The sequence below is a fragment of the Tachypleus tridentatus genome, chromosome 6 (genome assembly GCF_004210375.1).
Source record: "Tachypleus tridentatus isolate NWPU-2018 chromosome 6, ASM421037v1, whole genome shotgun sequence".
Taxonomy (NCBI): Eukaryota; Metazoa; Arthropoda; class Merostomata; order Xiphosura; family Limulidae; genus Tachypleus; species Tachypleus tridentatus.
In genome coordinates, this window is record NC_134830.1 from 82,063,030 (window position 1) to 82,085,890 (window position 22,861).

At 32.6% G+C, this 22,861-nt stretch overlaps 1 protein-coding gene across 3 annotated transcripts in view; it reads right to left on the reverse strand.

The window, feature by feature from the left end:
* LOC143252920 (very long chain fatty acid elongase 6-like) overlaps positions 1–22,861 on the reverse strand; it is a 37,402-nt gene that overhangs the window by 8,393 nt on the left and 6,148 nt on the right. The window contains exons 1-2 of one of the 3 annotated variants that reach the window (XM_076505788.1): positions 17,709–17,863; positions 10,620–13,246 (exon numbers count right to left, since the gene is read on the reverse strand). The exons of 1 other annotated variant lie outside the window; for it this stretch is intronic. In XM_076505788.1, the coding sequence (XP_076361903.1) occupies positions 12,402–13,246; positions 17,709–17,715 (852 nt within the window). In that variant the 5' untranslated portion in view covers positions 17,716–17,863 and the 3' untranslated portion in view covers positions 10,620–12,401. Of the gene's footprint in view, positions 1–10,619; positions 13,247–17,708; positions 17,864–22,861 lie in introns of those variants that run through there. One more of the 3 variants, XM_076505789.1, reaches the window with a different exon arrangement.

Below are 22,861 nucleotides of genomic sequence, written 5' to 3' on the forward strand. Positions count from 1 at the left end.
GGTTAAGGGCAAGTCTGAGGACTTACAACGAAAAAATACCGGATTCGATGTTCGCGGTGGGCAAAACACAGATACAAGATGGTCGAAACGAAGCCCTAAACACAGTGGGAAGTGCCCAACAAGAGGTCTCGGTAGTGAGTTGCACGGCCGTCATTGCAAATAACTTCAAACATTCGCTTTGGCATGGTCGATATAAGCGTTTGTAGAAGGCTGGCTGGAATGTTATTCCAAGTGGTGAAGATGGCTTCACGAAGATCATGCACTGTTTGGAATTGACGTCCATTTCTATAGAATTCCTTTGCCATCCACCCCCAAACATATTCAATGGGATTCAGTTCGGACGAGCACGTTGGATGGTCCGAAAGAATCGCGGTATTCGCCATGAAAAAGTCCTTTGTCCTGCGGGCATTGTGGATTGCTGCGTTGTCCTGCTGAAAGATCCAATCATTTCCACACAAGCGAGGGCCTTCAGTCAGTAAGAATGCTCTCTTCAAAATACTAATCTAGCCAGCTGCTGTTTAATGCCTCTCTATAACCTGAAGCTCCATTGTTCCGTGGAAGGATAAAAAGCATCCCAGATTATGATGGCACTTTTTTCCACTGTGTCCTGTAGAAAATGTCTCCCGTGGGATATCCTTATGGTGCCAGTAACGTTGGAAGCCTTCTGGACCATCCAGGTTAAATTTTATCTTATCAAAGAACAAAACCTTCGTCCACTTTTCTATGTCCCATGTTTGGTGCTCCTCAGCAAAGTTTAACCGAGCTGTTTCGTGGTGTGGAAGGAGGCGTGGCCTTTGAAGACATTTACGGTTTTTAAAATCTTTCTCTCGTAGATGCCGTCTTATTGTTCTTAGTTGCATTCTGCATCCGTAAGGGCCTTAATCTGGTTCGACGATCGCCTGGTGTCTTGCTGAACAATCCGTCGAATTTTCCTGCTCAACGCCGACAAAATTTTCTTAGGCAGACTACTTAAAATTCTCGTTCCGTATCTCTCAGGGTCTTTTAAGAAATTTGCAACAGCAGTTTTACTATGCCCAATCTCGCTAGAAATGGCACGTTGAGAGAGATCTTGCTTTTGCAGCTCGACAATTCTGCTACGTTCAAATTCTGTCAACTTTTTAGCCTTTGCCATGTTTTTACCCAATGTAACACAGGAGATGTCAGTGGGAGATGTTGACAACGCTAATGCTTGAACACAAATGACTAAATTTGAATGTGTTTACCGATTAACGCTTTGTTTTAGTATGGTCTTAAACTTTTGACCAGCTAGTATTTAGGCTAATTTCATTGTGTTCACATTTTCCCTATTAAATGCTAAAAACGTTTTTTTTTTTTTTTTCCATTTCTTATTTTCATCTTTTGAAGCTCTACTCAAATAAGTGGTTGAGTCTAATAACGCAAAATTTGTATTTTTTCTTTATGTTCATTGGCCTTAAGATTTTGGTATTATGAAGCTTGACACTAAACAAAAACAGACGGGAAAAAAGGATTAACCTATTTTATACATCTGTAATGTCAAATAAATGTATTCAAAACAATCGAAGATAATTACAATTCAAAAACATAAATCATCGATATATAAAATTCAAAATATCTGTTTGGTTATTTGTTAACTGCCCCGCTGATCAGGTCGCGCATTCCTCACATGAAGATACGCAAAACGACAATTTTTTCGTTGATATAAACGTCTATTGTCTGCTACCGAACAGATAATTTTATCGTTAACATATATGTTACATAAATAAACTCTACGCAGATTGACAGTTGTTGGTAGTGTTTAAATTAACGTTTAATTTAGAATATAACATTATAGGTATATTTAGTTACAGATCAGTAACTATACTCGTACATCTACTACTACACACAACAGAAATATATACAGAATTAGATTCTCGAGTGTGAAAAAGCAAATAGCAGGCGTAGCCTATAAAAACAAATATTCTGTCTACCATAAAATCGACTACGTAAAAGAGTAGGGCTTATATTATAATACTTATTGTATAAAATGAGATTAATGAGCGAATGCATTTTATTCCACTTTCAACTTTACCTAATTTATCAGTGTAAGACTAGAGGGAAGGCAGCTAATCATCACTACCCACCGCCAACTCTTGGGCTACTCTTTTGCCAACAAATAGTGGGATTGACCACACATAAAGCCCCCACGGCTGAAAGGGCGAGCATGTGTGGTGCGACCGCGATTCGAACCCGCGACCCTCAGATTACGAGTCGAGTGCCTTAAGCACTCGCAGGAATAGTCAAGCTGTCCATCAAAAGGAATGTTGCATGAAGGCTTAATACTCATAAATTCTTGAATAATTTATTCAAAAGTAATGAAAAACAAGCTGCCATTTGCTAGTGACTATATAGAGATCTTTTTATATTAACTTCTGATTAAAATAAATTATCTGTATATGTCAGTGCTAAAAATTAATCGACTAATGATGATAACTAATTGAACGTACTGTTGTTACTTATTGGAATGCATTGTTTATCAATTCGGTGTCCTCGCTGTTTACGATACTTTCGGTTATAATCCTTATAATATCTCGCAGGTTTCAGTTAATTAAAGAAATTGAGGTGAATGCGAAAGCCGCCATCTTTAATATAGAACTATTGATCAGAGGGAAGACAGCCAGCTAGCAACACTCAACCACTCACCATTGAGAGATTGATTATCTTTGTTATAACACATCGACAGCAAAATTTCGAACCCGTCATACAATGAATTACTCTAAATGAAGATCAACTTTCCCATTTCTAGATTTTTAGTTAATAAAAGATCTTTATTTTTCACAAGAGTTCACTACGTGTAGTGGGGTTAGGGCATATTTTCGACATGAAAACCATAGATGATTGTTGTAATTAGAAAATTGGTACTTAAATATTATATTTTGTAAAGGGTAACTAATCAGTGGTAACTAAACCCAGTTTCTAATGGTAAGTTATACTCAGCACTTTATTAGTTAAAAACAAACAAACGTATTTGTTGCGAGAGAAAAAAAAAGCAATAAAAAATTGAGTAAGGTGAGCGAGCGTTTTGTCTTTAACTGTAGTTAAAGTATTTGTAGTAAGCAAAAACATATTTTTAAAGAATTTTTCCTGTTCTAATGTTTTTAAACGCATTTTTCCTTGTAAGAACGTATACGTAGTTTAATTAAAGTTGTTGGTTTAGTCTTTCAAGGTCTTTGGTAGTGAGAGAAAATAATACACAAACTCTAATAGTAAAAAAACTCAAAGTTTTCTATGAAGTATAGCAAAGCCACATTCGGTTATCTGCTGAGGCCACTGAATAAAATGAGTAAATAAGGAAAAAGTTTTGACATTCACGTATGAGACCAATATATGTCATAAAAATAATAAATATTTTCGAGGTTATGACGCAAATAGAAAGCAGTACAGGGACATTTTTTGTAGATAGTTTAAGAAGTACCATAAAAAGCTATTGTAATTTTTGTGTGGAAAGACAGAATCTGAAGCATTCTTTTTCACCATAGTTATAAATTTCCCATAACAAATTAAGATATGTTTTTGTTTAAGCATGGTGTTAGTCAATAAGATGTGTCCACCTCGGATATTGAACTCATATTTTTAGCGTTTATAAATCTGCAAGGGGCACAGACAGTAGAAGTGCCTCTCTAGTTACAAATCAGAGTATGAGATAATCATCGCTTCACAACAGCTATTGAGAACTGTATTTCTGTATAGTACTTTTAACAATGTACTAATTTGATTTTTTAAACAAAATATTCGTTTAATGTACTTCAAGTTCTTATTAGACCTTTTTTTTCATAAATTGCGAATCTTTTGTGGTAATCAATATTCGACAATACATGTTAATCTTTCTCGAATTCCAGGTTTCAATAAGCCTATGACTGATATGATAAACAATTCAGTAAGTCCAAAAATGGCCGTGCTAATGCTTAAAGTAACATCTTTAATACATATATGCCTGAAACTCACCAAATTTATTAATTAATCTTTAACGACAAATTTTACATGGTTGAGTCAGAATCACATGGCCAGGTGGTTTGGGCATTCAACTCGTAATCCGAGGGTCACGGGTTCAAATCCACGTCTCACCAAACATGCTCGCTCTTTCAATCGTGTTATAATGTGACGGTCAATCCCACTATTCGTTGGTAACAGAGTAGCCCAAGAGTTGGGAGGGGACTGTATGACTAGTTGTCTTACCCTAAGTCTTACACTGTTGAATTAGGAACGGCTATCGCACATAGCCCTCGCGTAGCTTTGCGCGAAATTCAAAACAAACCAAACCAGCCAGAATCACATACTCTTATTCAGATAAACAGTTATAAGTCCTTATACAATTATCTGAAAAGCGAATATTGCATTTAAGATTTTTAAAACCACATATGATGTTCAAAACGTTTCAAAATATGTTTATCGTATTATAAACAATTCATTATGATATAAGTGTGGTATTAAATTGAAAATAAGTGGCAATGGTTGTGTTTAAAAATGTTTTTTATTTTATTTTTAATTACATGCTCTGTGCTCTGCCCCGACCTTGTGTAGAAACCCAATTTGTATTGTTATTAGCATTAAAACTTCAACACACTTGATGGAGTCTAAAAATACCAAACTAGATCGAAAGTTTCTTTATTGGTTTGCTGAGAAATAACTAGTAGAAGCTTCTTGTTATTTCTTCATGCATATATCTAACTCTGTAATATGTCTTAATTACCTAAACTAATTAATAAACAACAACGTTTGTGCATCTGTGCATCGTAAAACGTAGTAACGTATGCGTGATTTCAATCACTTTAGTTTATGAATTACAGCTTTAAAGTGGGTCAGATCAACTTTATTAGCAATACTATTGACACAATTCTACTTGAATCAATGTTGAACTGCTAGTTTTTCCTGGTAGAAGTATCAGGGAAATTAAGTTAAAGTTTATAGTTATATACATTTTGAGACTACAAACATACACAAAGCTTGGAAGATAAAATTAAAATTACATTTGTTACAGAACATCCATATATAAAATATAAATATATTGGATCATTAGTGTATAAAATGTGTAGACAATATAAAAACGCTTCCTAGTGGAACAGTGGTATGTCTGTGGACTTATACCGCAAGAAACCGGGTTCCGATGCCTATGGTGGGCACAGTACAAATAGCTCTTTTTGAAGTTCTGTGCTTAATACTAAACAACAATAATATAGGAGCCTATTTTGTTTTGTTTCTTTCAATGTCGTAAATAATTTGTAGAGCGTAAGATCAAGTGCTGAAGAAACATATATTTTTGGATATAAATATTGAAATGAGCTTAAGTCCACACTTTGTGCTTGTGTTTTGAAACTGTTGACCACTCGTAACAGCTAAGGCTAGACGCTTTCTTCTATAACTGTATAATTAGTTGATAATGCGAGCTGAAACCTGGTTGGTGTGCATATTTTACTTTAATTCAGAAACAAAGGTTAATCTAGTTGTATAAGAAAGGTGCTTTAGCAGAGGCGTAGATTTTTTATACCCGATGGGAGGAATGATTTTTATAACCACTTATGTGGACTGTTCAATTTGCAAATTGGTAATCTCTGATTACGTGAACCTGAAAGCTGTAAACATGCAGTCACAGAATAATCTTGTTGCCACGATACTTGCATGTATACTTAGGCCTACTGACTGATACTTACGAACTATCGCTTAGATCGAAAAGCTTAGAAACACGCCTATATTAAAGATGCACGTTTCGGCTACTGAAAACGCCTGCATCTAGGCCTAATTATGTAAATCGATTGGTAAGACAACGAGAATCACATGAACAAACACACAATTTGTAGGCCTGTGATGCAATAAAACAATGCAACAGACCAAACTGTAGGGGGGGATGATTGTATGCACCATACCCCCCACTTAAAATGAAGGGGGGATGTGTACCCTCTTATCCCCCCAGGATCTTCGCCCCTGTGCTTGCTTTAGGCACTGCTGTACCTTTTGAACAAGTTTCTCTATCATCAGTCACTCTACATTCATTATAATAGCTCACCTGGGGATATAAGTGCACTGTATAAAGCATCCAATGACCTGACTCTGTATCTTTTCATCATATAAATCATCCTTAGTGAAGGATGGCGAGGTCGATCCTAGAACACTTACTTTAATGAGCTTTTCATTGACCCGCAGTTTTAAGCGAATCACAATTCAGCGAACTAAATTAAAGCACTGGTTTTGACTGCTTTCGAATGAATTTAGTGTAATTTTAGTTGTTCGCCATAATTCCTAGAAAAACAATTATTATTTTAAATGTGTGGGTGGAAACTTGTGAATTAGGATTTTGAACCTCGATGATTTTTAAACCTTTGTTTATTATATTCTTAACGGTATAAAAAGGTGTGTCCAGCTTTAATGGAAAGGCGTTTTGGGGTCAGAAATTGTTTTACAAGAATACTTTTTTTTTTTTTTTTTAATGAAAGTACGGCTCCGAATTAGTTTGCGGTGTTACTTTATAAATATTCTACTGTTGGATATTATGTTGTTATTATCTTGAAAAATTTAGAAAGCTAAGAGAATCTTTCAAGTGCTGTATTTGGCTCTACAATGTTTAACAGTTTCGCTATACGAAAGTCCTTTCTTAAAAACCCAGTAAATCATCCTTCAGCCACGTGCACACCTATAGCATTCATTTACTCTGCTATGGCTAAACATTTGCTACAAACTAAATATTTAGACTCCTAAAGTGTTGCATATGGCGCCACTTATCGCATCTGTGTTAACAAGGCACTACGTTAATATGAACGAATAAATTGCTGTTATAATTAGTAGTTTTGTGTTCAAGGAAATGCATTTATTAAACCAATACTATAAGTACCGAGAACAATTTGCTATTAAGAGAGAGCATTGTATTCTGATGTGTCTCTGTGTATGTTTTCTTATAGCAAAGCCACATCGGGCTATCTGCTGGGCCCACCGAGGAGAATCGAACCCCTGATTTTAACGATGTAAATCTGTAGACTTACCGCTGTCTCAGTGGGGGACGTATTATAATAAAAGTTGATTCTATCTATATTTGCCCTAATGATAATTAGCATTTTGAGCTTTTGTGTCTCTATGCATGTTGATATTTTGAGCCGTATATCCTGAAAAAGAGTTGATATCATGAGAGTTGTGTTCTAAAAAGTGATTTGATACTTTATAATTGTGTCTTGGTCTAAAAGCCTTGACAGCTGAGAAGATGGCAACATTTTGAACCATAATATTAAAAGAGTCATAAATATATCAAACCTATTAAAAAAGAACTCTTGTAAACATATCTTGGTAGAAACGTCGTAGGCAAATACAGCCAATACAGTTGAACTAGTCTCTGTCATTATTGGTATGTGATACTTCGTTGATTGATTATTTTAGAGCAAAGCCACATTTGGTTATCTGTCTGTGTCCGCTGCTAGGAATCAAAGTCTGGAGTTTAGCACTGTAAGCCCATGAATTTGCCGCTATTCTACTAGGGGACGTGTTAAAAATCTGTTAAATATAGTCAAGTCAAATACAATATTTGCAGGAAGGAGAATAAGAAAAGAAAATGAGTGTTTCAATGTAGATTGTGTTCAAATGTTAAATAAATGGGTTAAATTCGGTTAGGAGTAGAATGAAAGCACATCAAATTTATTTTACGAATAGGTAAAATATCCTGATGACTCAATACTCTCACTAACCAGCACTCACCTTTACTTTTACTGTTTATTAATACAAGAAAACAAAACACATGGACAACAAGGGGCCATCTGGTTCTCAAGCTTTCACTGTACTCCCACCTACTTTTAAAGGAAAAGTAAACCTATCCTTCATTCTATAAAAAATTATCGATTCTCCCCTTAATTACTTGCAAAATGCTAGTCTACGCTGAAATCCACATGTTGCATAAGTTAAATTACCCTGTTAGAAAGATATATAGTCTTTTCTAAGTCTTAAACGTGTGTCTTATTGTTCTATTCTTTCGAGAACTCTGCTAAGAGAATTTATCTTATTTGTAATTAAGCATAAACTCAGACAATGGATTAACTCTGTTCTGCAAACCACGGGTATCGAAACCCAGTTTCTAACGTTGTAAGTCTTCAGACATGCCGCTGTGCTACTAAGGATCCTGCTCACAGAAATCAGAGGCATTTTCTCCATCTACTCTTTGAATAATCGTGTACTTTTCTGTAAGATCAAGTCTTTCTTTCTGTCCCTGAAATTATCCCAGTATCTCTTCTTGAAGAGTGCATATCCTTTATTAGAGAATGGAACCAAACTTTACACATATTCTAAGTGTGGCCTAACTAATGATTTGCATAAAGAGATAATTATATCGTTTAACTTTTAATTAATATATCTATAAATACACATAAAATTCTTTTAGCTTTGCAAATATCATCAGAGCATTGTATCGATGGTTTGAGTGATTTATATATACCAGTAAAACCAAGTTTCTTTTCTTCATTTATGGAAAATTCGTGCTCCATATTATGATCACATAAATGGATTATATTGCACTTAATATAATGAGAGGTAATTCGTCAACTGTTTATCTAATTAATCATCTATTTTAAGTCGTTCTTTGTTTTCATTATTCATTTTATAAGTAATTACATCTTACGTATAATAGAATAAACTTAGACAAAATTCGTATTAAATGTGTTAATTTGTAATATATATATATATGAAGTTGAATTGAAGACAATTTGTTTGCAGCCATCTCAATTCTATACTTTTATTTTCCAATATCCAGAATTATATTTTATTTGTTAATCTTTTTTTGTATACACCTTTGAGAAATAAACCTTAGGTAAACCATAAAATAACCTGATGTCGATTCATAGACACCATAAAACTTGAAATACGCAAATTATGAACTAGCATACAATATTAAAGATGATTGTTTGTTTTTGAATTTTGCGCAAAGCTACACGAGGGTTATATATGCGCTAGCCGTCCGTAATTTAGCAGTGTAAGACTAGAGGGAAGGCAGCTAGTCATCATTACCCACCGACAATTCTTGAGTTACTCTTTTACCATCGAATAGTGGGATTGACCGTAACATTGTAACGTTTCCACGGCTGAAAGGGCGAGCATATTTGGTGTAATGTGGATTTGAACCCGTGATCGTAAGATTACGAATCGATTGCCTTAACCACCTGGCCGCGCCGGGTCACTAAAGATGACTAATACCAATTATCACTTCTGTCTGAAATATGAATATGGTGTCATATATTGTCTTTTAATTCAATTTCCGAATCTTTGTGTTAAAGACGAAATTAATCAAAATGTGCACTTTTGGTTAATCATTTTTCATTTGATTGGGTTTGCTTTTATGATTATGACGAAATTTAGTTTTAATGAAACTATATGTCTGTACTGATGTCATTTTATTATATTTGAGAGCTAAGAATTATTAGAAAACAAGCCGAAATTCTGAGAAAGCTAGAATATTTCATGATTTTTTTTAGATGTTGTAATTGCTGAACAAGAACATTAGAAAGGTGTGTATGTGGTTTGAATTCGCGTAAAGCTACATGAAGGCTATATGCAATAGCCGTTCCTACTTTAGCAGTGGAAGACTAGATGAAAGGCAGCTAGTCATTACCACCCACCGCCAACTCTTGGGCTATCCTTTTGCCAACTAATAGTGGGATTAGTCGTCACGTTATAACACCCCATGATTGAAGAAACGAGCATACCTGGTGTAACGGGAATTCGAATCTGCGCCCCTGAGATTACGAGTCGAGCACCCTAACCACTTGACCATGCAAAAGTTATAGTAATTGTCAAAGAATAGGCCAACGAGCAACTGCTTTGATACTATATTCCGCTGCTGTTTTCGACTATGCTTGTATAAAGTATTTCACAAAGTCTTAAACTAGATAAGCTCAACATACCACACGTTCTGAAACTCTACACATAACTATCAATTTATTAAAATCACAATGATTTTTTTATAATTTAAAGTTAAAATAATATCAGTGTTTAGCAAAAATATTGTTTTATGATACTTTAGGAAATTTATTAGCTTTTTTCGAACAAACTTAATTGTTTCTGTTTTCTAAATTTTTCCTGTACACGAGAGTCTTAATTCATATCTCTCTTTATTTTCTACATGAGAGTATACTACCTGATAATAAACACATCTGCGAACTGTTAGATAGATTGTTACTAGCATCTCTGAACTCTACTTCCATATCTTCTTAATGTTCCTAAGTTATTGGAGCAATTTAAAGTGTCAACTACGCAAAAAAAACAAAAAACACGAGCGAAATCATGTGACCTGATTTCAACAGATATCTCAGTACGTTTTACAGTTTACAACGTATGTATTCTTACACTTCACTAATGTGACAGTAAGAAAAAAACAAAATATAAGAACAAAGATTTTCAATTACCTGAGATTTTATTTGTCACAGAGTAATTATTACTGTATTTTCCAAACCAAATATTAGAACGTGATTAATCAAATGGTAAAGCCGAAACTGTTTTGATTTATTATCTTTGTGTTTCATATACTTATATTATTTGTTGAGCCTAAATAGCTGTCTGTAAAAGGTCGATTGTAAGCTGTGGGTAAAAATTGAGTTATAAACGCCAAAAGCCGTCGAAGCATCAGAAAACAGTAGATGTAAAATTTATAATATATATATTATTTAAATTACAGATGTCTGTCAAAAAGAAATACAAATATTTGTCTGAAAGAAAAATTATTTTCAATAAAGTATGTAGGAAAATAATGTGACAGTTAGAAACACTTTACGTTTACTGATGTATATAAACTTAGTAGCCACAAAATACAAAACATTTTCTGTCTTTCATTAAACAAAACGTACTTATTTCTTTTGGTAAATTCCTTAACTTTAATCCGTGATATAGTAATAAAGTATGTAAATATAGGTTTTTTAAGCAAAAGAAGACTGTTTTGCGATGTTATCATTTTTGTGAATTAGAACTTAAAATTTAGACAGGTTAAAAATTCTGAAGCGAAAATATCATTATTTATATCTGCAATCATACAAATATTAAATTAGTTCAACAGTTGTATTCACACATATATATATATGTCACAATGTTATACTTCGGTTCTTTCGTAATATAGAAATGCTTACAACGTGATATTTTCTCCCTTGTTCAACATTCACTAAGCTGACTTTAGTCAATCTTTTGACTTAGCTTTCATTATTTTTTTTCTTTTCCTACAGATATTTACATCTCCAGTACTTGTCTGAAAAAAAAGTTGCTATCTTTTGTCAGTAAATTATCTTGTTAATAGTGCGCGGCCTATGAAACCATGTCCACAGCAAACCAGATAGCTTTCATTTATATACAAATTTTACTTAACGTACAATTATTTCTAAGTAGAGACATTCATCAAAACCGTAAGTACTAAAGTAACGGCTTCCAAAAGGCACGATTTTGTGTAATTGATAATGTTCTTTAGCAAATACTTTAAAATATGTGGTGACATTCACTATTATAATAAAAATACAGTTAAAAATGCAAAAAAATCGGACTCTTGGTCAACGTTTGGTACCATTCGATTATCTTAAAGGCTGATGAAGGTAATTTGGATGAAGTGCTTACGAAACGTATATCGTTTTACACCGTATGGTTTCTTTCAGTCATCCACTCTAAAATTTGTTTCTTTCGTGAATTTTCTTGGGTGAAGAAAAAGGATTAATAACTTTCGCACACGGAAATTTAATGTAATTTCTCTAGTTGCAAAATCTTCAAGTTGTTTGCAGTTCTTTCAGGTTTCGTCTTAATATTCCATAATAAAAGTTCTTTGTTTCTTAAGTACAAAGCTACACAATGGGGTATCTGTCCTGTGCTTTCCGTTAATATGAAACTCTATTATCAGCGTCATAGGCTCTCAGACTCACCTCTGGGACTCCTGGAGGTTAGGTGATAATACTATCACAGTGTTAGAACAATTTTCTCTTAAATTTTATAAATGTATCTAATGTACTTTATAGGTTACAAACGAAATATTGTATATAGTTTTCAAAACGAATTTATCATTTCTCTCTTATAATTAACGACTGTTATAAAAATACATTTCTACTTCAACAATTTCACTGTCTGTAAATTTCGTTAACTACTAGGTTATTTAATAAAATATGAATATACACACGTAATGTAGTCACTGTGTCTTACTTGTTGACACTACAGTATTGTTGCATAGTAAATATTCACTTTATCTAAAGTGTTTTATTGTTTCTGTATTATATTTTCGAAGTCTAAATACGCACAGCAATTTTATCTAAAGCCAAAAGTAAGATATTAAATCATAAATAACATGGTAATGATAAAACGCAGTCATAGCATTGATGCTAATCTTGTAGCATTCACTAAAGCTAAAGGTAACAAATCCGAGCCAATGTTAAATAATGCTCCGTAATCGGCGTCAGTTAATTAGTTTTTTGCAGTTTTCCTCCTTTTGGTTGAATGTAAGCATTATAAAATAAGCGAGCAAACAACACAAAATAGGACAAATACATAAGTATAGCGATTTTAGCTGTATCTTCAGAAATTTGACAAAATTCTCCTTCTTGTTTTACTTGGTAGCCCAAGTAGCTAACATAAGCCCCTAGTATCATTTGAAGGATCTGAGATGTTGTTATTACCATAGCAACATATCGAGGAACATTAAAACGCAGAGCCCTTAGTACAAAGTAGGAGTACATGACAGAATGTACGATGTAGTTCATGACGACATACCAGCGAGCGGGAGCAATGTGTTCCGTATAACTGTACCAGGAGAAGAGAAGGACAGTGATATGGTGGTACCAGTGAAGGAACATCAAATTCTGCTTACGGAGGACGATGAAAATAGTGTCACATAATTCAGGAACCTTGGATAAGGTAAACATCCATGTCCAGAATCCGCTAACTTTCACCTGTTCGATGAAGCTCGGGTTGCATACAGAATACTGGAAACCATATTTCCGAAGTACATGAATCATTTCCGGTAGTGTACGCATTGCACCTATGATACTGAAGACTGCGAGGAAAACATTCCACGCTGCTAAGATACGTCGTAAGTCATAACGAGGCCGTGACTGCATGTAAACTTGACCTCCGAACACCAGAACCATGTAAACACCTACAAAGTAGAAAGCTTGATACCAATTCTTGATCATCCAATTACGTTGCTCTCTTTGGTCGAAATTCCGTTCGAAGTTGAAAATATATGAATAATTAGGCAAATTGGCAGTCACCCAGAAATTGCTTGCAACCACAGACATAGTGTAATCTAAAAGAAACACAAATTTAGTGTAATTGAGAATAATGGATTGCAAAAAGTGAACATATTATACCATGATATTGACTTTATACCTCTTTCATTTTACAAATAATTCTCTATATATTGCAATAAGTTTGATTCTATTTCTGACATTGCTTCTATAGTAATCTTCTATTGTACTTTATTTTCACTTTCATATATAATTATTTGTCAAACGCATTATATATCTGTCATATACAATGCCAACGTGACCTTTTGCCTATTAACAGAGTTCATCAGGATAGATGGGATGAACAGCTGCTGTGTTGAATGAATTCTAATTATTACAAATTTTATTTGAGTTAATTGGAATTAGGTAAAGTTTAATAAGCAATGCTATTTACAAGCATAAGACTTGTTTATAACTTCAAACATCAGTACTTTGGTGTTAGGAAATAAATAATATAAATATTCATGATTGTGTGGCCCTGTCAACAATATACTAAGAGTTAGGCAAAGCTTTCATACTATGTTATTAATATTCATGAAACTTATATTCACGTTGATTAGTGGAACGAAAAATAAGGATAATTTGCACACAGTAAATATAAATATTTTGCTATTTCCTAATTATGAATATCTTCAGTTTAAATTGTAATTATTGTGACTAATTATTATTTCCTTATCATAAACTGTATATATTAAAAGATCTATACTGATTCACCCGTAATTTGCTTTTCTTCGAAAACTTTCTTAGTGAAATGGAAAGCATTCGGAAAGAAAATTAAATTGGAGCCTACACAACGCCTAATGCTACTTGTTTATATATATTATCAAATTATCTGTTATTATCGTGTGGTACGTTTTATTATGATGTAGTGAATTTTTATTTATTATCGGTAAGCATGGTGATGGAATATGTGAAAGGTTTGTGGAGACAGAAACAGTAAAATATTTTATAAATATACTATCGCAAATATTGAAAAAGGGATATTTAATCGAAATCTGGAGAAACTTGGAGTATAAAACGTAAACATTGGTAAGTATACAAACCTGTAGTTTTCTTAAAACGTGGATGCTGTATAGACACAAGTATGTTTAAATAGTAACCTTCTAGTTATTAATATGCCATTCAGTTGATGACAGTTTTAAATCTAATAAATTTCAAAAACCATTAAAAATGTAAGGATAAGAAATTTAGCGCAATACGTTCAGATAAACTTTAAAGTATGTTACAATTTCAAATTACATTGAATGGATCTGAGGACGTAATGTTTTTAGGGATTTCTGTAAGCCTTAATACTGTTTATGTGAGCCGATCTTAAACAATTACGATTCGACTATTTATATAATGAGGTTATCCTTTAACAAAGCTCACTTAGGTCATTTTAAGGCTTTCTTAAACAGAAAGTAATCGAATGTCAGATAAAATATAAAAATTCCATTTCCTTTTCATCCTTGTTAATGATGTTCTTCAAAAGCTAGTTTAATCAGTAACGTTTTATTTAATATAATTAAATTATTCACTAATAATGCTTCTTGTGTTAAGCTTTGAAAAATTGTTAATCTACTCGTACAACAACTGTACTGCTAAAAACCTGTAGTATTAAAATTTGTTTAAAACATTGTTCAGTTGATAACCTGACCACATTGAAATGAATTGCTTTCATTCATATTTTGTTCTTAAAAGCAGCATTCAAATAAGCACATTTCTTTTTTTTCAGAAATCAAGAAGAAATTGCAGTTATCACAGTGTTTTTAAAATAGTGGTTGAAAGTGTGTTTATGAAGATGCAACTTTGTTGTTTTAGCTCACTTTCCAGAATTGGAAACAATACAATTATTTTACTCTGATTAAGACAAGTAAGATAAAACTAGCTAATTCTTTATATTGTGGTATACTGTATGTTTGTAAGATTGGTTGCAACAATTAGAAGATGTATAAATAGTTATATTTACTATTAAACACATTGTATACATGGAGTAAGACGCTATTTGTAGGAGTATTAGGAAGGCTAGATACAAGTAAGATAAAACTAGCTAATTCTTTATATTGTGGTATACTGCATTTTTGCAAGATTGGTTGCAACGATTAGAAGATGTATAAATAAGTTATATTTACTAATAAACACATTGTATACATGGAGTAAGACGCTATTTGTGTTCTAAATGTCGCAGTATGTTACTCGTCTCTGTATCACACTGACTTTGATATAAAGAGTCTTTACTACCTTATCTTCTACACTTTAAGCATATTCTGGGCTGATAATGTTATCTTCTTCAACGCAAGTAATTTATTATTTACTAGCTCTTTATAAAAACTGTTTTTCTTTCGAATGTTTATATTAGTTGATCAATATTGATGAAAACGTTTAGTAAAATTTGTGTCACCAACCGTTTGGTAGGTCAAGTTTCAGTTTCGCTACAAAGAATAAAGTTTGTAATGAGAATTGCTATATATTTTCAAAATTATCATTATATTCAGAAAATACGTAGTTGCCAGTTGTACTTATAACCATATATCTACTTGTTACAGACCTACATGGTAGTGTTTTGTAATGTTTTGTGCATAATTGAAGGAAGAGGCCAGTTGAGACACGTTTTGCCGTACGCTGTACTTTCTAAAGCTTAGTTAACATCTTTTTTACTATATTGTTTTCAGCCTGTTCATAAGACTGTAATGATAAGTGCCTTTTAACATATAGTCAACTTTATTATAACATTCCTGTTTGACAGGAATAAATAATCATGCCCCTTTGAAAAGTGGAGAAACCATTTTACTTATCTCGTGTACTAAAAACTAATTACCGTTACGTTATCAGTCAATATTGTATAAATTAATACATGGAATGTTAAAGAAATTTGAGTAAGGTTGACATAAATGAAAAACTAATTACTGTATGTTACGCCAAACAGTTATACGCTATCTTCTTGCTTTTTCAAAATAACATAAATATTTTTCTTGTTTGCTGTTCTCCAGTCATCTTGTTGACCTTTTATTTATTTAAAACTGTAAACATAAAACCGCATTCAGAATATATTAAAGTTAAAATTTTCAGAGTTGCTTAAGACCTTTCTTGTTCATTTAATTATATTTTTCTAGGTTAATTTCCAGGTTATTAGAACAGAGGTAAACCTTTTACTTCTTTGCTTTTATTGTAATATGTGTGATCGCAGGCTAAGTCTAAGAAGTGGACATGAATAGTAGTGCGATTACACAAAAGTTCTTTATAAAGGTACACAAACCTAATGTAGACAGACTTGATACACGAGTTTACCTGTATCACATTTGTTCATCTATGTATTTTGTTCTATTTCAACGGGATTAACGTGGATGTTTAAACGCTATTGGTTACTTAAACAAAAATGCACATTGAAAGCATGATCTTTAAACTAAAACATAAATTGAAAAAAGTATATTTGAAAAAAAAAGGTAAAACTGAAACACAAAAGATATAAAGTATCTAAAAGATTAAAGTTAAAACATCAACAAAACTATGGAATAAAATGTGAATGTTTGAAATTAAAATAGAAATTATAATTAGAACTTGAATTAAAATGAAAGAGTAATTTGTATTTATATATATAAAAACGGCTGGTATGGATAGAGAAAGCACTATGTAGAGGAGCGAACAACATTTCGACCTTCTTCTGACGATTACCGAAGAATGTTGAAACGTTGTTCGCGCTTCCACATAGTGCTTTCTCTACCCATACCAGCCGTTTATATAATTTTCTTTCAAATGGGTTTTCTCGTCATCACGGATTAGTAATTTGTATTTATATATGAAATTATAATCAACGTATTAAAATATTAAGCAAAGCTTCAAGTTTGAGTAAATGAAAACATAAACAGTATTTATATAAAAGTACATGTTTATACAACATTTAAGCCTTAAAGTTAACTTGACATTTCAAAGAAGCAAACTTTAGTTGTAACTAGCCTTCCTAATACTCAACAATCATGAACACTGAAATCTTTTCCGAGTTGCCCCCTAGTGGCTCAGCGGTATGTTTGTGGATTTACAACGCTAAAAACCGGGTTTCGATACCCGTGGTGGGCAGAGCACAGATAGCCCATTGTATAGCTTTGTGCTTAATTCAAAACAACAACAATTTTCGAATTTCATTAATGTAACAAAAATAAAATTACTACCAAAAGTCTTTAACAAAAATTACAGTTAATAGTAATTAGTATTAATTATGAGTGACAAGCAAGCTACATAAAGCCTTCATGAACTTTCTGCTTTAGATCATCAGTATAGTGTCCGCGATGTCAGTGGCGTTTTCGGCCTTTATTCCAAGAGCATTTAACATGATTGGGTTCGTTTAACGAACATGGAACAGAAATGTCACACATAAAGCTTCATGTACTTCGCCTATCTCGTTTGCTCAATTAAATTATTACTATTTAAAAAATGTAATATTATATATCAAATATACTATTCGATTAATGCATATCGAATTAATTACATAAACATTTATAAACTTACATCTCATTTACTCTGCAACAAGTTCCAACAGAATAGTAATATAACCTGTGTACACCTGACCTCTCGTGTCACTGGACAAGTTTTCATTTTAGTTCACTAGTATATTTAAGGTGACCTTGCTAAAGTGAATTTGCCCAAGTCAAGCTTGAAAGGGGGCTTCTGAAGGAAACCAGCCAAAGGCGACTAGTTCTTAAAAGAGGAAAAACGATTCAAGAAAGTTTAAGATAGAGTGTAAGTAATGTCACAAATAAAATATATATACAATTTTAAGTTTTTATGGTGTAAAAATTATTAGACTTATGTTGGATATGTAAAGGTAATTATCTTACAGCTTTTAATGATATGTTAATTGTGTGATATAAATACTTAAAATGATGATTGTTGTGTTAATGATGCCATCAAAGATTTGAAGTTGACTCACATTTTGACGGATAACGAGTTTTAACTACGTGTTGGTGAGAAAAATAACACATTTCAAAAGCTATTAGAGCCAAAATATTTACTCACTGGTGTAGTTGTGTAAACTATAAACTACTTTTAAGATCGTAGATTACTGATATGTTATGTGACCTTCCAGTTTGCTCGTATCTGTGGGAATTTGCATAGTAAGTAAAACTGTTGTCTAAGTTACTTGAATGTCCTGTTGATTACCTCACAGCTAGAGTTCTTCTGACTATATACTATAGGCAGTTACTAACATAAAGATAATGATGACACTGTGATATATTGAAAGCAACTGTAATGTGTTTAACTGCACAATATGTGGGTGTTATGTAGTACATTCACATAAATTAACATAGGAGAATCGAATTACAATACGTATAATATAAGATTTATTGATTCATCGAGGCCATCCTATCCACTATACTATACAATAAAACGCTTAAAGCCAGTCCACTACTATTCAAATATATATCAAGCCTTCATTTAAACTCTCTTAAATTAATTACGTCTACAACATCTGAAGCAACCTATTCCAAAAACCAAAAACGTTTGAAAAATGAAGCTGGTTTAGCTGTAGATGATTCTAACAATTCCATCCGTGTGTTTCCTAGTTCTTAAATTCTCATCATTACATACAGGAGAAGATGATGCGTCAGCTCTATAAACTTCTTGAACAATTTTAAACACTTCAATCAGATCTTGTTCAACAATTATTTTTTCAAGAGAAAACGATTTCAGAGATTTTAACCTGTTTTCATATAATAACCATTCCATCCCAGGTATCACCTTATTAGACCTCCTCTGAATCCTATCAATGTCCTAAGGTAAGGAGCAAACAAAGAGAAATAACAGCGAATGTTTAATGACAAAGAATATTAATATCACGGGGTTTTATAACTTTAAAATTTTGTATCATTAATTTGCTTTTTGGAAGTGTTGCTAAAACATAATATTTTGCTGTATAAGCAACAGTATATTATCAAATAGTTGATGGTGTTAATAAGAAAGTAAAATATTAGCTAGATAGGAATGAAATAAATAATTATTTCGTATTAGAGTTCTGGAGAACTGTCATCCATCCACAAAGACATATGAAAATCATTGAAACGTGGTGTTTTTTTTTTTTTAATACAGGTCTAGAACATGCTTTTATAGTGTTCTGCATGATTAAAAATGTAGTTTATTAATTTCATTTTGTTAAAGTTGCCTTTTATGCTTTGAAATTCACCTGTTTTAATGTTTTCCGTTTTGTTAGTTTTATTATTTTAATTAGATTTCATAAAAATATTTTAAACTTAACTTTGTTGTGGAATGTATTTGAGAGGTAAATTGGTGAAATTTGTTTTAAATGGGACTTGCATCATTTAACGTAGTGTGAAAGTTATTTTGTAGTATGGGAATGAAAAAATAAAACCATTTTTAACTGTAAAAAAGAAATGAAAGAAAGTTACACATTATAATCATGTTCACTCGAGTTGCAAAGTGTAATGTTAATAGCAGAGTGGCAGGAATGTACAGATGTATTTCCAGTAGAGCTTATAAGAAAATAAGGTAAATAGTATATTTAGTGATGTCGTAATAAGTTTATAACTGCAGAATTTTGTTCATATAATATAGTATAACACAACAGTATTGCAAGATAATACATTTATTTACAAAGGTGTTATATATGTTGTGTACTGTTTTAATTTTAATTCGATATTTTAAACAATTTTAATATGAGATAAGTTTACATCTAAATAATGAAAGAAATTTTGACACTGAAACATTATAAAAAATGTATGTGAAATATTAAATGTATATCGTCGGTGGGATAAAGACTTGCAAAGGTAAAATGGAGATGAATTCCTGGCTACGATTGTCAGTTGTGTACTTTTATTCGTTAGAGAACAATACTTATTTGTTTGTTTTTTAATTTCGCACAAAGCTACTCGAGGGCTATATGCGCTTGCCGTCCCTAATTTAGCAGTTTAAGACTAGAGGGAAGGCAGCTAGTCATCACTCCCCACCGCCAAATCTTGGGCTACTCTTTTACCAACTCATATTGGGATTGACCGTTACATTATAACGCCCCCACGGCTAAAAGGGCGAGCATGTTTGGCGCGACCCTCGCATTACAAGTCGCACGCCTTAACCCACCTGGCCATGCCGGGCCAGAAAACAATAACAACAACATTACATCTATCGAAAGATCATGATAGTAAATTTTAAGTTCAGAAAGTGGAGCAAAAATGAGAAAGATACCTAATAACAACTTATCATTCCCGATAGTTTGTCTACGGTATATAAAATAATGTATTTGACTACTTATTATATGTAGATACATGCAAAATTAGATATCGTCATTTGAAAACTAAAATAATTAATAGAAAAACATAAGCTGGTAAGTCAGCCCCCACGGCTGGGAGGGCGAGCATGTTTAGCGCGACGCGGGCGCGAACCCGCGACCCTCGGATTACGAGTCGCACGCCTTACGCGCTTGGCCATGCCAGGCTCCGGTAAGTCAGAGAAACTGCAGGAAAAATTACAAAAACCATGTTGCAAATGAGTATACTAGGTGTCGCTAAACGCAATCCACATTTTATTAACTTCTTTGTCAGTAATATCTTCAGTATAATTTACTTGAATATAAAACTAATGGCATAACGATAGTTGGAACATCTGTCCCAGGTCGCGGGATACTAGTGGTCCCAGAAAACTGATAATTGAAATTTTCAGTATTGGAATTAAATGAAAATATTTTGAAGCACGGAAAACTTAAAGTTTGAAGGAATACAACAAAAAATATTTGCCCCAGAGTCATTTAAGACCAAGTTACGCTATTGATAAACATTTACTTCCACACGTTTTATCGCACGAATATCACATCAAGGGATTCCCCTTGTTTTCATGAATATGAAGTGCTAATATACAGAGCTTTCATTTGAGTATATGTGTGCAAAATATTTAATCTACTGGGCATTTATACGTTACTTTAAAGGTAAACAATTTATAGAAAAGATTGGTTTCGATTGAGGCTAACACATTAGCCAAATACGTGTAAGAGGACAGAAGAGAAATGTAAAATTGTGTGTGTGTGTATATATATATATATATGAGTTAGAAAAACAATAAGCAATAACGTTATCATAGTTATCAGATGTTTTGGTTTAATTAAAAACTGAATTTTATTTGAGTCACAGAAAGTGAAGTTTTGTTTTATTACGTGCATTCTTAGACAGTTATAATCTTTAAAAATCTATGCGTAAATCCTTTTTTAGAAATAGGAATATTTTTATATTGTATAAAATACAGTTCTCTGATTAGAATATTTTTTGTTCTTGATATTATCTTTTCGAAATTTTCAATTACACTCGCAGCTACTTGAATAATGACTTTGGTTTCAGTCTTTATTATCCAACCACACGCTAGTACAGCGGTAAGTCTATGGATTTACAACGCTAAAATGAGCCATTCGATTCCTCGCGGTGGGCTCACCCGATAGTCCGAGGTGGCTTTACAATTAGAAAAACACACACACTTTATTATGAGACGTATTAAAAACAAAATGAAAAAAAAAAAACGGGTTTCAACTTCTCTTATCAGACGAATTAAAGCAGTAGGAATTAACTGCATAATGGTATGAGTTTTTCTTTTGCTATCCGCTAAATTAAAGATAGTAGGAAATAGTTGCATAATTATTTGAGTTTTAATTTTTGTATCAGATGAATTAAAAACAGTATGAACTAATTGCATAATGACTTGGGTATCCCTTTTACTGCTAACATGCGCTATTTGATAAGATATTTTCACAATTCTAGTAAAGTCAGACGTTACACATTATAAATACAATGTCAAAGCTGGGAGTTATTTTACTTCTTGAAGACTAAATATTTACGGACTTCATGTTGAAAATCGTATATCTTATTTTTATTTTTTGCTGATTCATCAACTTAATGTTAGAAGAAGTTTCATTTGTTCACAAGGTTTGTTTATTTGTTTGTTTAGAATTAAGCACAAAGCTACACAATGGGCTATCTGTGCTCTGCCCACCACGGGTATTGAAACCCGGTTTTTAGTGTGTAAGTCCGCAGACATACCACTGTGCCACTGGTGGGCTCATTTGTTCACAAGGTAGAAAACGGCTAGATTGAAAGATGTCTTTCATTTCTAACTATTGTTATTATTCTATTCTTAGGCATAAGATCAGTTATTTGTAATCTACTTAGTATTTGTTTCCATACTTGCGGCTGATAGTTGGCTTTAAACAATATGTTGTTGATTAATTACATAATTTTCAACACTTTTGAGGTCTGTATTGTTATATGTTATTTAAATTCAACTAAGTAAAATTTGAATAACTTTATTATGGGATTTACTCTAAATTATTATTCTGTCAATGCTTTTGATTCTTTAATTTAACGTGATCGTTGTTATTTTTTTAAACTTTTTGTAATTATTTTTCACTTAGACTATTTACTGTAGACAAAGTTACTTTTGAATTTTTTTTTGTGATTAGTTAAGAGCAATACATAAAATGAAATAATAGGAGAAATTTATGAAAATGTCTAATTTAACATTAATCTTGTTTAACCTAGTACGTCTGCTTAGTTTTACGTCAAAACGCGTCCTAATTAACTTTAATTTAATATTAGGGTGCTTTGAATTTGTTAGACAGTTGCTGCCAATGATGAAATTGTCCATTTAGTGTAATTTGACTGTTTTTCTAT